Source organism: Sitodiplosis mosellana, unplaced genomic scaffold, assembly GCF_009176505.1.
Source record: "Sitodiplosis mosellana isolate CC-2019 unplaced genomic scaffold, AAFC_SMos_1.0 Smas_scaffold_5, whole genome shotgun sequence".
NCBI classification, from domain to species: Eukaryota; Metazoa; Arthropoda; class Insecta; order Diptera; family Cecidomyiidae; genus Sitodiplosis; species Sitodiplosis mosellana.
The window spans coordinates 2499901-2517958 of NW_022595248.1; the positions used below are offsets into that span (position 1 = coordinate 2499901).

Here is an 18058-nt window from a genome sequence, read left to right on the forward strand (position 1 = left end):
CCACTGAATTTTTTTGGGAAATTGCGTATATGCAAACGAACACCGCGGATGCTACTCAATGCAGAAAATTTCATTCAAAGCAGAGAGTTTTATTCAAAACATCGCTGTCTCGTCAACTTCCTACCCTCTTAAGACGGTTTACAACTGCAATGTATCACCTCAATGTGCAACAATGTCTCGAGCAGACCAATGGTCTACTAGACCATTGTCAGTAGCACAAGCAAACCATTGTCGATGGCTCGAGTAAACGATCCGCAGCAGCGACTCAAATGAAACTTACCCTTTGCTTCTGGCTTATTGAATTGTCCTCTTCGACGTACACTGTCTGTACCATTGCCTAAAAACACACCATCAGAGATACGATGCAAAAAATCACGTCTTCATTCAAAACTGCTGCTGACTTTGAATTGATTTACAATTTATTTCGACGTTTTTTTCCCTCAAATATTTGAACAATTGTGGTGTGATTCCAATGACATTTATTTGGATTGATTTATTTTAGATTGTATGCTTATCAAACTGTACTTTCTTATTTCAATGGAAATTGAATCATGTGTTACAAAAATGATCAAATATTCTGTTTCGGTGCAAATTTGCTTAATTTTCTGAATGAAAATGCTACATTTATCTTGTGGTCATAGAAATTGGCTGATTGATTTCACAAGAGAAGTTTTATTTCCATACAAAACATCCCGTATACAAATTGTTGTGAAAATGGATTTCTCTGACATTAATCGTACTCAAGACAGAAACAAGAAAGGTGATCTAGATGCTGAAAAAATGCTACAGATGAGGTAAACATTTATTACACATATCTTATGACCGGATGGCCTTTGATTGCAATTTAAAACAAATGAGTTGTCTGTCGTATTTGTTCTAATGAATAATCGCTTTTGTTTTACAATAGAATAATCATGCCAGTGTGTGTCTATTTTTAAAGTGAGTATTTATTACATTTACATCAATTTTGGGTGAGTTGGAAATTTCAGGAGACGGAAAAATGAATGGAGGGATCGAAAAATGTATTCAAAATCATAAATTGCTGAAGTCATGTAATCATTTCCATTTTTATTGTCAAATTGAACAGTAAAAAGTAATATTTTTTTTGTATAATCGAACGAAACTTAGATAAACATGTAGCTAATACTAATGCAACAAAGTCTTTACTAATATTCCTTGAAGTATATTCTAGAATTGCGCAAAAAGAGAGGAAAAAAGGTAGAAACGAATTGCTGGTGTTTATAAGAATATATGCTTCTTTGAGCCGAACATTTTTTTGTTGTAACTTTTAAAAGGATAGTTAGAGAGAAATGCTGTTCAAATATTGTTTTTTGTTTTTTTTTCTGATTTTGTTTTTACAATAAATTAAACGACGACAAAAAAAAGAAAATAAAATCCGAACATACTATATAAATCGTGTTGTCAATTGATTTTCCACATCGATCAGCGCGCATTGCGCGTGTGCTGGTGTTGATTTATGTGTTTTTTTTTAGGGACGAAAAGTACAAATAACTTAATGGGAACACTACAATGCTAATTTATACATTTTTTTTTCTGAATAGAATTGATCTAATGATAGGTCGGTCGGCGCGCGTGCGTCTGCTCTTAATGTTGTCGATGACGTCATTCGCGAACAGCGGTCACAGGTGGAAATTGAACCTCTTCGAACATAGTTTTTGGTGGATATTCAATGGCTTCGAATAAATCGCGACGCTTGTCTGATTCTAGAAAGAAAAAGAGAATGGACAAAATGGTTAGAAGATTGAAAAAAAGCGAAATAGACATTTGACATTTGGAATAGAGAAGAATGGATGGTTTTACCGGTTTAAATGTTAACATACCTGACATTTTATTCTTCTCTCGCCCCTTCAGCACACTTGCATATGAGCCCACCGATGCGGTGATTGATTTTTTCTCCGGCGTTTTCGATTGACTCTTACTATCACAGTTATTCTCGTCCAGATTCACCTCTGGAAAATCGAAATCTGGTTTCAATACAAAAACATAAATTGAAAACTACAAGCGTGCAAACGGAAGAAACAAACAAAAACCAAAAAAAATTGTGCAAAATCTTGTAAAAATTTACCTGTAATGCCGTCAAGTGGACTGCGGAGGTCGTGTGCTCGTATCAATTTACAATCGCCACCTTTGCTCGCATTAAAATCGTACACATAAAGGAATCCATCTTCGCATGCCGCCAACAGTTTGGATTCTTTTTCCAATTTGGCAATCGCACATTGATACCGCAGCCCAGCTTGGTTGAGTTGAACACTTGAGAATGCACGATCTTGTGTGAGTACATCGCTCACCGGGCTCGGTAAATACTTTGTTATAAAACCCATCGACCAGCGATTGCTACTGATGCTGCCGCTACTGTCCGATTTCAATTCCACCGAATCACCACTTGATGTCGTATCAACGCTGCTGCTACCATCATTTGATTCGTCATTGTTATTGATACAGTTTTGTCGTTCCACCTCTTCCACTAGCTTCAAATCAATTTTGAACACATGCACCGTTTCGGTATTCGAACTAACACACAGATAATTCGAACAACCGCTGAAATTCAACGATGCTATTTGAACACATCGTTTCATGCCACGACGGAATTCGTGCACTTTTTGCCCATTTTTTACGCAAAACACACGTATCACCGTCCCTTTTTCCGAAGCCGTTGCTAGAAGTTGTCCATTTGGCGAGAAATTGAATGCGGACAATGGCGAATCATGAGCCTTGATCTTGATTCGTACACGCAAATTTTCGGCATCGTATAATTGCAATTCGCCACATTCATTTGACACAGGGAACGCGAGATGTGACATCAACGATAAACTGCATAGGCCATGATCATTGGGAGCAATGTGCCGAATTGAGTTCATCAAACGCATATCACGAATGTTGTGCACATAAATACTGTCACGCAAACACACCACCAAACGGCTTCGATTCAATCTCACCGATAGGATATCGCTTGGGTAGCGATAGTTACAGATTTCGGTGCCTTTTTTGAAATGCCAAATCTAAATTCGGGGTGGGAAAGAAAATGGATTCTCATTTAAATTACACAGAAAATTGTTGATGGTTGACTTCAAAGGAAACTTTTTCTTTGCCAAAAATGTTCAAAGGAAATAACTGTTCTGATTTGTATCGCCTCACCTTAAGTTTATCCGCTTCAGTCGTGGTGACAACTGCCACCAAACTGCTACTGAACAACCTTTCTGCAATTTTCGTATCTTCATTATTACTGCAAAATATCTCTTCCACGCGCTCAACTGAGTTTATTGTAAACAACCGAAAACCGAATTGACCAACCACAGCCAAAGATCTGGAATTGAAAGAGAAAAAATGTTGAAAAAATTGAATTAAAGAAGACGATTCATAAGAAATGAGCAAAGTTCAAACTAAATGTAAGAAGAAATTCAAACAAAGTCGATGCTTCCTTCAATAGAATCCAAAAAATCGTAGAAAAACCGAAAAAAGTCAAGATAAAATCCGACAAAAATAAAACAAAGCCATTGACACCTGCATGAAATCCAAGTGAAATGTGTATTGTGATGCGTATTCCACGTGTAAAAATATGGAAATCAACAAAACTTCAGATTAAGAATCCGTTGTAAATCATGGCATTGAAAGTCGTTCACCTTCCACTGTGAAGCTCATTGCGCGTACACAGGCAAACGTACTGCAAACGTATGAGCTAACAGCTGTTGACCGCTGCTTCGACTTTTTGCTTCAACACTCGTCAGATGATACAAAATAGACATTTCGTTCCATTTTTTTTTTCAATTTGTTTCTTCTTTCTGTGTGGTGTGGACTAATAAGTTCTTTCGAACTTTCAAAAATTGCCGTAGCCGACGGTTTTTCACGTCGTCATGGCGGGGTATTGGTTAAAGTTTTCAACTAGCAATAATCGCAACTCGGTAGAACCTCATTGTTTACGATATCGCCTCTGCGCAAAGCTGACGATACACCGCACTGCATCGAATATACCAAAGCAACGGTCATACGTTGCGTCAGCGAATTATAAGTCGGCCGAAATGAAAAAAAAATGAACGAAGCAAAATGAAAAATGTTCGACTGTGAGTAAGCGTGCAAGTGAGAGCTGTGTGCTATGCTGTGAACTACGTTCATCGTATGGATTTTGGAGTGTTCTTTGTTTCGCGCACACGTTTGCTATACAGAGAGTTCAGCTGTTGTATGACGTTTGTTGGTCGTGTTTTTGTTTTGGATCGAACTTGGAATAAAATCGATTGTTGCAATTTTGTTCATGTGAATATACGTCAATATTTATTGCAATTATTCATACTTGTTTCGTTTTTTTTTTCTTCTGTTTCGACTTGTTTTCGCTTTGATTTTATTGCTTGTTTTATTCAGAGCAGCATCTAGTTTTTGTTTTCTTCTGCCGATAACATGGAGATTAATATAAATATTAATCGTTTTGATATAGAGTCAGTAATTGCACAATGTTCGATTTCGATTCGGGTGCAGTTTTGATATTGATTTTGATTTACTTAAGCATTACAAAGCAACTTAAAAATGACAAAGAAACGCTGAAACCTGCCCTTTTTCGGTCACGAGACAAAACATGACCTTTTTATAGTTTTGATGTTGAAATTCCGTCAATATTAGTTCGTTGATAATTTAGAAAATACACACCGAAAAAACCAATAATATAATCAATCGTGACTTGACGGTTATTATTGATAACAATTGTTATGAATGTGAGACTAGAATCTATAAAAAAAAATACCACAGAGTAATTAACTGATTAGAGACGGCCATATTAAAACAAAATAAAGCAATCGAAGTAATAGCACCACGTGAAACGAGAGCATGAGACTTTGATATGAACTGCATTCTTTTTTTAAAGATTATGAGTGATAAGAACTGCATTCTTTGAAGATGGCGATTGTCTTTGAAGGTGCGACTATTCCTTGATTATTAGAGCAAAATCAAACAAAAGAATGCATTCCGTCGAATGACGCAAGTCGCAGCTTCACAAAACTTGAAATAACATAAATGTTGAACGCAATAAAATATCATCAACGTAGCCAAAGTACCTATTTAACATTCAATATGCCCCCTTCTATCTATTCATTTTATAATTAAATTGCCGAGATACTTTAAACAATCGCATTTGAATCCGTAATTAAACTTGGGAACAAACACACCAGCGATAAATTCATCGACATAAAAAATGGAATAAAATTCAAAACAAAAAGGCGATGAAAAAAAGAGCATCATGTTATATAAACAAACAAATCTCGTTATTTTGACATATTCAATGATTCCAATAAATTGTTGCTCGTGAGAATTTCGAAAATAGAAAATTTAACATGGTTTTCGGTATTTAACGGAATTTAGGGCCTATTAACTTTGCTGATGTTTTTTATTTATCAAACAAAAAAAAATTTCAGAGAAACACAGATTCAATCATTTGGAAAAGAAGAACGAAAAAAGCGATTCCTCATGTTTTTGCCCCTCAAAAACATAAGGCACAGAGTGACACACATAAAGAACGGACGAGCTGTTTTTTTTTCAAACGGGAGATTAAAAAAAAACAAATAATACCCGCGATTGTTAGAGACTATGTGTTGATGTGACCGTGAATCTCTTTTTTATGTGTTTAGACACACACCAGATTTCAAGTTGTGACATCATTTCAACAAATCAACGGAATGTTTTTTCTCGTTGTGCTTCCTTCGTTCTGTTCGGTTTTTCCTCTCTCTTTCACTGGAGATGTTATCCGTGAGCATGCATCTGACTGCATCGTTTGTATGTCATTAGTATTTGTCACCTCCTAAACATGGCAATAAATTGAGTTGGAGTTAACATTTAAAAATAGTCCGGTTATACAAATTGAAACCACCCAAACATACACAGAGAGAGAAAGAGAGATAAAGAGCGAATCGAATGTGACTATATATTGTCTGGGGCCCAAGACTCTGGGCTAAGAAAATGATACCATTGACGACAATCTAAAATCAGCTTGGGCGATGAATTTTCCAACCAATTTTATACGGGCAATTAATGAAATGTAAACAAGAAGTGTGTTTAAAATACCCTCTAATTGACGTCATAATTGTTTTGGGATGAACTTTGGAATGGGCATAAATTTGACACAAAAACATGACATCATTGGGCGCATCACCAATAAATCTCATTCTTAACAGAAGAACCAGTTATTTTATTTAGCATATGCATAACAAATGAATTCATAATCGAATTAAATCCATTAGGTTTTGTGTCGAATCATCATCGTCATCGACAGCCAAGTCCATATTTAGACAAAGACATTAAAGCAGCAACAACAGCAACAACAAATATTGTGCCAGAAAGGAAGCAATGATGTGATAAGCAAACTATCAGCTGAGCGACTGAGTAATTGATAGTGTAAAAACGTTATCTCATCTGGATATAGCATTTGACATTGACATTGGCATAACAAAAACCACATTATAATTCATCCGTCAAGGTTGGATTTGTTTCGTTGTGAGCGCGGGCGCACAGTTGCTATTAATTAATCTGTTGATTTGATTTGCAAGCAAAAAAAAACTTTTCCACTTATTTCGGCAATGCGGAAAATTTTCAACCAGCCGCAAAATTCCGAAGTGTACTCCGAATTTAGAATAGTTGTAATGAACAAAAAAGGAGGAGACTTCAAGAACAAAAAAAAAACTAAAGTCATTTTCTAATGTTGTTTGTTGCTTCAACTGCCTTGCAGTTGGTCAAATTAAATTGCGGCTCGGTATTTCGCTCGAATTGAAAATATATAGCGCATGCATTGTGTGTGTGTGTGTGTTTGTGAATGCGATGGCCTTGAACGTGTTCAAGTGTATGTTGCTTTTCGTTTCAGCATATAATAGCTTGTTCTAGAATTTTCTCATGTACTCACACAGTATGATATGAAATTGATTGACATAGACGAAGATTGTATATAATTATGCGCTTGGTATTATTCCCTTGAACTCCGTTACGTTGAATCCGACTTTTTTGTTGCCGTTTGAGCGAACAGGTTCTGTTCTCTTGTTTTTTTTTTTGTTGTTGTTGTTTTGGGTTTTGTTTGCGTGTCACAATAAATAATATTTTGCAAACATCGTGTGTCACCTGAATTTGAACATGGTTTCGATCGAATTGTAATGTTTTGGGCCAGGTAAAAATCTGATTTAGCACCATTCTACGTGAATCAGCAACGAAAACATAATCAAGTTGATCGTTTGATCGTTTACACCGATAAAACTCTAAATGGCTTATCAAACACACGTTTTATATTGAACGCTGTGCGAATTCAATGGGAGTACATTTTGTTTTTGAACGGAGGAACAGAGAATAGGAGATGGAGAGAGAGAGAAAGAGAGAGAGAAAGAGGACGATAGCAAGTGAGAAACAATTAGCAACAGAATGCGAGCATGAGAGAGATAAACATAGACAAAGAGAACAAGAGAGAGAAGAAACAACAAGCAAATTACAAAGCGAAACAGTAACACACAGAACAAACGGCACGCAGTTTATTGCGACGATTGACGTTCACGTGCTTCACGAAATATAAGAGAGAGAGAGAGAGAGAGAGAGAGAGAGACGAAAAAAGCAGTGATGGAATTCAGTGATGGAATTTAATTAGTCATGCAAACAACATACACACACACTCCAGCTACTAAGAGCTACTTAAGCTCTGAAATCGAAAATGTCTGAAGAGCGAAAAAAACGACTATTTCAAAGTCTTCTTTAATGATAACGTATTGACTTATCGCGTTGGTTGGAATTTTCAACATCGTGCCATATCATTTTCCATTCCATTGCAAACTTGCAAACACTCGGCGTTGGTTTTTTTTTCGTTCATTATTACTCCACTGTCTATAGTTTTGTATGCCATGGATTTGAATGCAATGCGATTCGACATACATTTCCATATTGATATTACGGTGCGGTGTCAATTTTTGTCTCTCTCGCACTCTTTCTCGCATTCTTCTGTCTCGCTCTTCCTCGGTTCCAACTCATTCGCGTTCGATTCAGTGTGCATGACTTTCTCAGTTTGCGATGCGATATTGCGCTCGATTTCGAAACCAACAACAGCAAAATATATGCAATGATTGTGGCTGGTGGCACGATCACAATTGGCGCACATTACCGCTTCACCAATCATCCAATATTATTACACAAATTTGCATTTCTCTTTCTTCCTCTTTGTCTCTCTCGCCACATAGCCGTTGCTGCCGTTTGTTTACTTTTTGTCTTCTTTCAACAGCAAATAGCAAATGTGAAAACAAACACAAATCACATGGAATTTATTGGAAAATGTTTATCGCGAGCAATTGTCGTAATTCGAGTAGCCGAGCGAGAGTGCATGTTTCTACGATTAGAAATGTGTGTGTGTGTGTTTTCTTTGTTTTCATTTTTTTGTGCAATATATGGTCACTTTCTATATGTCTCATGACAAATCAGCCGATCCTACTTGGAAGTCCGTGTTTGTAAACAAAATTTGCTGCGTAAACGTCGTCTAATCGATGATATAGAAAAATGAAAACATTAAGTGTGACATAAATAAAACGTCAGCGCATCGACTTTGTTCCGTGTTTAGTGTGATGTCATCACCGACAAAAGCAAATGTCATGATAAACAACACGAAAGAGCAGAGATTTTGGCCGTTATTTTTTTGCACTTTATTCGACTGCTGCTTGAATTGGAAATTTTTCCACTTTTTGTATGGAATCTTCTGTTGTTGTCTTGACCTTAAATTGTGTTGCTGTTATCAATGCTCGAATTTTCACTTTGTCTCACCTTTCCCGAAGTAAACAAAACAACAGCGAAATGACACACGTGCACTTGACAAAAAACTTTCAATTCGGAGCAACAATATCTATTTTATTGTTGATACTTTGTACATTTCTGAATGTTTTGCGTCCAAAGTTCCAATGTGTTCACGATTAGAAGCACGTTCGTGTCGATTTTCGCTAGGGGAATATCACGCAAAAAATTCTATTGAATTTCTATTGATTTTTGCATTTTCTAAAAATTAATTCCAATTATATTACATTATGCGAGATATCTGAGATTTTTTTCATTTTGGTCGATTTTTGCAGATATTTTAATGCTGGAAGTGGGTTTTGGCGGATCCTCAGGATCGTTCAGAACTGCTCCCGATTCTGGAAGTGGGTTTTGGTGGATCTTCAGGATGGACCAGACTTGGTTTGACAATGCCCTGGCCCATCCTGAGGATCCACTTCCAGAAGCGGGAGCAGTACTAAACGATCCTGAGGATCCACCAAAACCCACTTCCAGAATTTTTGAAGCGGTAATGACGTCAGCACATGGTGAATATGAGTGAATAATACAGATTTTGCGAAATATTTGAAATAGCTTAGATTTCATTAGATTTTAATGAAATAAATGAGATAGAAATAAGTTTTGCGAATAAAAATTGCGTGATATTCCCCTAGGATTTTCGTATTGGCAAGAAAAGTTGCAAACGTTATGCAATGTCACGACAAATGCATATTATATTTTTAGTACGTTCGAAATAATTAAAGTTACAATGTACTTTTGAATTAGTTTCGAGACGGCGATCAGAGAGAGGGAGGGAGGGAGGTAGAGAGCGAGGGAGAAAGAAGGTGAGACAGAGAGAAACTTTCAATGATTAACAAGGGTTGAAAATTGCCTAGTTCAGCATTCAGTCTCAATGCCATGATACACATCTAGCGTGTGACTGTGCTCGGTGTGTGCGCTCTGCACCGTTCACACCCATTTCAATTCACATGTGATTTGTTTACTCGATGACAAACCTACTATTTCAGTCTGTTTCACAATCGGCTGATCAGTCGCAGCGTCGTCGTCGTCGTCGTCGACATTGTCGCTGATATTGTTGTCGACTTTATTTCAACACAAAGTTAAAACGTTTTTGTTTCCAATTATATATCGTTTTTTGTAAGAAAGAAAAAAAAACGAGCAAATTGTAATGTATATTCAGACAATTAGGATTTTTGCTCGAAAGATCTGACGACGGATTACGATTTACAACTGCAAATGAAATTAAATCGAGTAAAAATAGACTAGCGCATGAACAAGATTCAGAATTGAATTAGACTAAAGATCTGACAGTTGTTATAAATCATTCGATGTAATTAATCAAGATCCAAATTAAATTCCGACTCTATAAATTATTATCGAACGGCCAAGAGCCAAACGTATGTGTATTTTCTGCGCTTATTGTCTTTTAATATAATTTTTTTCTTCCGAAAATAAACCCGTTGCGCAAATTACACCCGATATTCTAAATCATTTCATCGAAAAATGCAGCGCAAATGAATGCGACTTTGTTTTAGTGTGGTACGAGGTGAATGACCGGTTCACAATAGATATGTTTGGCATTGCAACTTGTGATTGACACAAAAGGCGTGCACACCACATTAAAACAAAAATTCGAATCAATATTTGTACGAAACGAAAAGACAAGAAAACACATCATAAAATAGTATAATTAAAAATTAATCATGGTTAAGCCACGCCAAGCCAATTTTCAGAAAGTAAATCATGCGTGACGATCGCCGCTAACTAAAACAAAACACGCACCATGGTTATATATATCGTGAAATCTGTTGAAAAAACAACGGGTTTTTTGTCGTGGTTGTTGTTGTTATTGTTTTTATCGGTGCTGCCTTAACATACCTTTGCATATCTTTTGCCAAACACAGACATAAAAAAAATTAATTGTGTATTTTGATGATATACGAACCGGTTAATATGGATTTATTTAAATAACTTCTTATCTATCATACATTATTCTATCATAACGTATATTCCGCCTTTTGTTTGAACAGAAGGAACAAAAATGAAAAGGAATGCCCTTATAGTCGAACAAACGTCGAAGTTGATAAAACATTGGTCGTACCTGATAAGCAGACCGTTCGTTTCGGATTGAATTTTATGTTTGAATTGTTGTCTGTCTCCTGATAATATTTTAATTGGAATGGCGATTATGTGTGTAAATAAACGAAAATCAATCGTAAAACCGATTATAGGCCAAACCCAAGTCATTTGATTGCTGTCGATTTTGTGTGCCGCACAAAAACAAAGAACACGGAAATTGATCTCAATTCTATTTGAATGACAAAACGAAGAAACAAAAATTGGTTTTCCATTTTTGATAAAATGACACAATGCTTTATATGATGCCCGTATATGATAAGGATGTTATGTTTCGTGATCAATCCAATTCAAATGTAGCAGCAATTTCGAAATTGTATTTTTAGTTTCGATGACAATGGAACTCGTTTCTGTCTCTCTCTCTCCCTCTTTGAATCTATTACAATAGATTCTGACTGGTTGGAAACAAAGAAGTTGAAATCGAATATCATTTGTATTGCATACATTCATCATTTCAACCTTAACGCATTCAGTATTATGAATCTAATCTAACCTTGGTGCAATACATGCACACAAAACCAATGCCCGAACTCTATATGTGACGAATAGATTGAACGCATATTAGTGTGTTGTTTGCTGCTAGTTTTTCATCGAACAGGTGTCGCATGGATAACAAGCTATCGTCTAGTGGCAATAGTCAAAGCTATGCTTCTTCCACTACGCCGTCGTAAACATATTATTTCGTATTTTTTTAATGATTTATCATGTTTTGAATAATTAGGCAGTCATAAGATTAGGCGTGTTATTTTTAGTGGTGATTGGCCGAAGTAGCTCCGTCTTCATGGCGTCAATTTTCAATGTCCGCATTTATAACGAACCAACATTTCAACGTGCGAAATCTCATTAAGACATTTCAATGATATCGTTGAGGTTTTTTTTTTCATTTTGGATTTCTTAATGTTTCCAGCCATTAATCTTGAGTAAAGTGCTCAATGCTTCCTTCTTACTAATTCACTTCCTCGGCCTCACTTCATTTCTTATTCAATTGTCATGGCATTTTTTTTTGTGTGATTTGAATTTGCGTTATTGAAATTTCAGTTTTTTGCTTTGATTTTGGATTTTTGGTAGTTCAATTTGATTTTTGCTTTAATTCAATTGGTTTCGCTTTGACCTGAATCTTGGTCTTTAACCCGCAATTGTTTACATTTTTCTTTCTGCCTTCAAGAGCGAAATTAAAACTCTTCAAAAACAAAGACGTTGAAATAATGAGCATGAATTTTGTTAATCATAAAAAGGCTTTAAGTTCTTTTTTGGTTTCAAACCACTTTACAAACGCCCTTTTTAGCAAACTGCGGCTTTGTTCAACCGAAAAAAGCAAAACTTGGTTCAAACCGCGATTTTCGGGATTTTGTTTGAAAAACCGCGATTTTGCTGGAAAAAAAACAACAACTCGATTTTTTTCGACATAAAACCGACGCTTTCGTTCAAAATACTAGATAAAACGTTTTTGTTCAACGCATTAGATAAAAAAGAACGGCCATTAACGCGTGTCCCAAGTCAGCGAGATTGGTACAAAAACAATACTCGAGTGAGTGCTCGTTTTCGAAATATGGGTCATACTCAGATGTCAGAAATAAAAAAAATAACATCAAATCCAATCACATTAACCCATAACACAATGAACGAAATACACACGATTTTACGAGCTACACACAATGTATCTAAAGCAGAACGAGAGAGCGAGATCGAGCGAGTGAGTGAAGTACATATGAATTGTATGGTATCGCCCACTCATGAATCATGAATATTAATGTGTGTATAATATGTGAATTGATCGCACGTTTGTACAACAGCTGTGTATTGTGCTGTGTTGTGGAGTCGATTGTTAATTATTCCATGGGCTCATGAATTTGGCGCGTATTTTGCGCTTTCCTATGATCGTTTCTGCGTATATTATTTGTTATCGTTTATGTGTCGTGCAAATAGAGGTCTTCAAAGTGAGAAAAAAAAGCATATCATAATAATATACAGACTAGTTTGCATTGAAATCGGACGCGCGTGTGCACGTAAGATGTGAGAATGAATAAACATCGTCAGATAAAGGATACCAGTTGAAAAGAGCTGAGTGTGTGGTTTTTTTTCTCTCTCTGTTCTCCTCTCCAAAGTCGTAAAAACACTTGGCTGCTGCGATTTTGCAACGACAAAAAAACCAGCTGCAGATAAACACACCGATGGGAGAATGATTATTGGATTCGCAAAGGGAAGACAGAACGAACGTTGAAGAGACACAGATAAAATCTTCTGATTGGATTAGTGCACGTATAGTGTGTGTATGTTATTCAGACAAAGATTGTTGTTTCTGTAAAATTTGTCAGCACAAATGAAATTATAAATTGCTTGCATTCGAATGATATATTATAGCAATGCACTTAAACAATGTCAAGAACAAAGAACGACGACGGAAAAAAAACAACAATTTTATACCGAAATCGTTGTTAATAACTTTGGAGCTTCGTTAATTCGTTGGTTCAAAAGAACAAATAATGAAAATAACATACACACAAATTATTTATGATTGAAATCAGACATAAACACTAACGAATTGGTCGAGCAGTATGTTTTTTTTTATTTTCGGCGAAAGTATCATTTTTCACATGAAATTGCACATTTTTCTTGGATAATTAAAATCGATATATGCGATCGAGACGAAAATAAATATGCTTGGAATTTGGGCTTGAACAAAACGAGATTTTTTCTTTCTTCAAAATATGAAATTATGAAAAACAGCAACTACATACAACACCAACACCAAGGGAAAAAAAAGTATCTACTTACGAATAATCCTGATTAAAGTTTATAGAAAAGCCATCATTTTGTTCCAAACACTTTTCAGTTGATTCACACATTTAAAATAGATCGTCGGGGGTCGTTCCGTTTGGGTTTATTTATATTGGAATAACAGAAAAATGAATTCTGTATGTTTTCACCTCTGACGCGCGCACGAACCACACCAGCAAGAAAAATTAAAGAGAATCAGCCACCACACACGCTTACGGATACTCTACAACCGATTTCGTGCTGAGTCTCTTTTTTTCGCTGATTTATGTAATGTGTTTGTATGTTATTTTTTTTTCTTCTGTTCGCGCTCTTCTCGTCCGTTTGGCTGAATGCACCAGAGAGTTTTACAAACGCATATGATTTCGTTTTCTCTCTCTCTCTCTTTCTCTCTGTCTTCGATTCGAAGTCAAACGTAAATAATCACTTTACGTTCCTCTTTACACTTGCAGTTGGATGTTGGTTTTTATGCGCTTTTTTTTCGATTTCGCCTCAATATGCTTTTTTTCGTCTGTTTTGTCCGCTTGCAGATGTTTTGTTGTTGTTGTTGTTGTGAGTGTGTGTATTTCTCTTCCGAATTCAATGGTTCGTTGCCACAAGTAATTAAACTTTATGTTTGTTTTTTTTTTCTCTATGTAAAAAAGAGTGTTCAATCGCGCTGATATTTTTATTAGTTGTTTAAATGGCGTTGAATTCCTTATATTTGATTTTTACACTACAATATAAATCCGTCTCACTTCAGCTGATATCGATTTACACAAATAAATGAAAAATGTTCCTTTTTTCCAGTGATAAACTTGATTTGACGTAGAAAAATACAGAAATTCAAATCAAATTTCTGCGTTCAGATCGTTCAAACTTCCGCGAGGATATTCCTTTCTCTATGGTTTGCCTCAGATGTGATGTAAACAATGACCCACTGAAGCGATGAAAATCGACCACTTTTTGATCGAAACGAAGAACAACAACAAAAAAAAACCCAATGAAATTGTTTTACGTGTAAATCACCTCGGCTCAGTATTCGAACGGGGCACAAACTGCAATTTTTCACAAACAATTTGAAATAAAGAATGATCTTTGAAATTGGAAATAATCAATTGGAAATGAAAAAAAAATAGTACGTTGTTTACACTTCGGACGCTTTTACTGTATTACTGTACTGGAGTTGTGTGATTTGTGGTTTTTTTCACTGTTGTGTATGACTGTGGCTGTTGTTGTCGTTGTTGTTGTTGTTGTCGCGTTTTTTTCTGCTTTTTTACTCGTTTGCTTCAAAACAGCAGCTTCTGCTCTCTTCATCAGTGTGGCGAATGATAGACGGTTGTTTTCTTCCTTTCTTTCTCTTATGGCTTTTTGTTCAATGGTCTCTCATGCACACACTCAGTATATAAATACAATTCCAGCTGATCGAAAAACATCAACGATTCATGCGTGTGTGTGAGTGCGCGTGTTTCAACCGAATAAACAACAGCTTCATTGATTCGCTTCGCATTTACACAAGGAATTAAGACTCATTCAGATGATCTTGTGTTTTGTTATGTTTAAGCAAATAACATTTTTTTTAAATATTGTCACAGCCACATTGAAGTAGTTTCCGTTTAACACACATATTTTAATTGGGCTCATTAGATGATGTAAACTTTGCACAGTTTGCGAAAAGTTTGTTCAAACGATAAACTTCATAATGTTCAGTGATGATGTAAACGAGACATTATCTACTGCGCATGTTGGGTGTAGCATATACACATCGTTTGAATGTGTGCAACTGACTGCCTTGTATCCTATCATACTGACTGTCTTTGTTTATTTCGAATCTATTTGAATCAAATGTGTGACTGTGTGTATTTGTTCGTTTGACTATGTTGCATTTGTCTCGCTCCAACATTTTGGCCACGATCGAATCGACGATAGTATTAGACAACGAATCGAAACTAGAACATAGAACACAAGTTCGACAAGTTTGAAGCACACAAACCAGCGCACAAAAAAGCAACAATTTATTCGCACTTAATTGATGTAATGGATCGGATATGTGCGCTATTGTTTCATTAATAAATATTTATTTTTGCACGTATGAACTGGAATCGACTGGCATCGACCATAAACAACGACGGAAAATTTGAATTTACAACCATTGCCCCACACTTAACATGATAATAAAATGTTCTAAATTTATTGCACTTCAATGGCTCCTCCGACTGATTCAATTGCCCATTAATAAATATGCATTAGGCAATTCGTTTTATGTTGTAAGCGAACGAGTCAATTCAATAAATAGGTCACATTAAATACCATTCAATAGGTCAAAGGTTATTTTGCATCGATTGGTGTAACATTGTCCGTTAATTGGGTACTTTGTTTCATTCGCTGGTTTTATTTACAACAATTCGTTGCAAACTATGATGGTGTTAGTGTCATTGAATGTGCTTTTTTCGCAACACCTTTTCTTAGCGCCGTGTGAATTTTATTGCCCAAAATACTCATAAAGTATTCATCACCGTAATAGAGTATTCATTACCTTTGTCGAAATTGTTTCGACTCGAAAACCACTTTTCGTCGACCTTTTGAAACTTGAACCACTCGGTTTCATCTACAAGGTTTCGTGCACAGCTGCAAACCATTCAACGCACCCGTTTCATTCGGTTCAATTGGCAATAGATGGCGCCGCGGTATGCACATGAAATGGAACCGTTGTCTGTCTAATCAGAATTTTCCGTATCAAATTTCACATTTGCAATTATGTCTGAGGCGAGAACAAGTGGAAGATAGAAAATTGAACATCTTCAGCAAAAATGAAGAAGCAGGGTGTGTGTACGTTTTTTTCTTCCTTTTCTTCTTTTTATTCTTAGAACAGCAATTGCTGTCGGCGTAGGCGAATGGATATTCAATACAGTCTTTCGTATGCGTGTGTCAAAATTCAAGTTCAAAACATAAGCGCATAAAGCACACGACGATTTTTCCATTAGTTTGGTTCGTTTCGGCGTTTTGATCAACAAATCATCATATCCATAAAAAAAAAAATGGTGAGAGACACACAACGAAAATCGAATCAAATTTCTTCCATAAATTTTGGTTATTTATTTTTATTTGTGTGTTATTTCATAGTTTTATATATTTTTATGATAATTGTTATTACGATTTACAATCAATTGCATACAAAAAAGCGACGACACACGATGAATGCCACCATTCTCTCTAGCTCACTGGCAAATGAGCAACGGATCGTAGCTCTTTTTCAGGTTCTTTCTCTCTCTCTCGCTCGGCTTTTCATTTCCATTCTTTGTTTCTCACTCATTCAGTCGCTGCGGTTGTCGAAACGCGCTTTTCAAAGCTGAATGACGAGAAAACAAACAAAATGCCATTTGATGAAAAACGAATTTATTTATTATGTCTCCCTGTGTGTGTGCTTGTGTGAAATATATTTCACGGCAGCAGCAAATAGTTTGATTCGATTTTCTATGGCATTGATAGAGAGAGAGAGAGAGACAGGCGAGAGCGAGTAACAAAGCGAGAGAGTGAGTGAGTGAAAGAGCGTTTGCGTTTTCGTCTGATATAAATTGTGTGCGTTCCATTCTCGATGTGATGTGCCTTTGTGCCATTATAATGGATATGTAATTTGATACTATTATCATAACAAGAAAAACTTTTTCGGTTTTACATTAAAAGCAGAACACGCTCACATATTTGCGATGTGTATCTACAACAGCATTACATCGGTGAAAAATACCCCGTTTTTTTTTTTTTTCGTTGGTATGTTGTATGTACAACATGACGATGGATCGTATCGAAAGTACATACAGATATCGTCGTCGTTGTCGTGCAATCGGTTGCAAGTTGATTTTATTTTTTTTTTTTCGCTACGAAATACGATCGAAATCGAGAGCAAATCGTCCAGAGTAAGAGCTTGTGTATTTGGACGCGTAGAAAAATTTGTGTTTTGGCGTCTGTTTCGGTTGTTTTATTTGCATTTTCGTTGTTAACTATTTGTTGTGGCAGATATATGTATGTATGTGTGGCATTGCAAAGCGTTAGATTGCCACTTTGGACACGGCATGCTGGATGGAAGCAAAACGATGAACCGATAAAAAAAAACAATGCGGAGAAATCGGAAAAGAATTGCAGCTTGTATCTTGTGTACATTTGGAGATAGCTGAAGAGGGTTAGTAAACAAAACATGTGCGACTTTTAAGTGCCTCACAGAAGTATGTAAACAAAATCGATTGTTTTTAATTGATCAACGACGATTTTTCACTCACACTCGTCTCGTCCCGTTCTCTCTGTCTCTCTCTCTTTCTCTCTATTCGCCTCCTCGTCTCTGTCTTTCGTAATGGGCTCCATAATGTCCCGAAAATGTACGTTTTTCCCA

At 36.1% G+C, this 18058-nt stretch overlaps 1 protein-coding gene and 1 non-coding gene across 6 annotated transcripts; both read right to left on the reverse strand.

Annotated features, from left to right (window-relative positions):
* Positions 1 to 1039: 1039 nt before the first annotated feature.
* On the reverse strand, positions 1040 to 15931 carry LOC129566966 (WD repeat domain phosphoinositide-interacting protein 2). 5 transcript variants are annotated; one of them, XM_055443399.1, is made up of 6 exons: positions 14817 to 15092; positions 13696 to 14732; positions 3157 to 3325; positions 2087 to 3020; positions 1842 to 1985; positions 1040 to 1724 (listed from the first exon to the last, which is right to left on the reverse strand). In XM_055443399.1, the coding sequence occupies exons 2-6, from the start codon at positions 13764 to 13766 to the stop codon at positions 1624 to 1626; spliced, it is 1419 nt and encodes a 472-aa protein (XP_055299374.1). In that variant the 5' UTR covers positions 13767 to 14732; positions 14817 to 15092; the 3' UTR covers positions 1040 to 1623. The 5 variants fall into 5 exon arrangements, with proteins under 5 accessions (XP_055299374.1, XP_055299376.1, XP_055299377.1 ...); XM_055443401.1 differs by having other exon boundaries at positions 1842 to 1970; positions 14817 to 15063; XM_055443402.1 differs by having other exon boundaries at positions 1842 to 1970; positions 13696 to 15931.
* On the reverse strand, positions 3822 to 3961 carry LOC129567195 (U4 spliceosomal RNA). The gene has a single exon (XR_008687832.1). It is a non-coding gene; the product is annotated as a U4 spliceosomal RNA (small nuclear RNA).
* Positions 15932 to 18058: the final 2127 nt, after the last annotated feature.

What these genes read in the sequence shown, in the direction of transcription:
- LOC129566966 (XM_055443398.1), bottom strand. Translation starts at nt 13,766, where the DNA reads ATGTGTGAATCAACTGAAAAGTGTTTGGAACAAAATGATGGCTTTTCT. An exon ending in CTGAAGCGGATAAACTTAAG is followed by an intron (nt 3,021 to 3,156) that starts GTGAGGCGATAC and finishes CCCCGAATTTAG; the next exon opens with ATTTGGCATTTCAAAAAAGG. An exon ending in TCCACTTGACGGCATTACAG is followed by an intron (nt 1,986 to 2,086) that starts GTAAATTTTTAC and finishes TATTGAAACCAG; the next exon opens with ATTTCGATTTTCCAGAGGTG.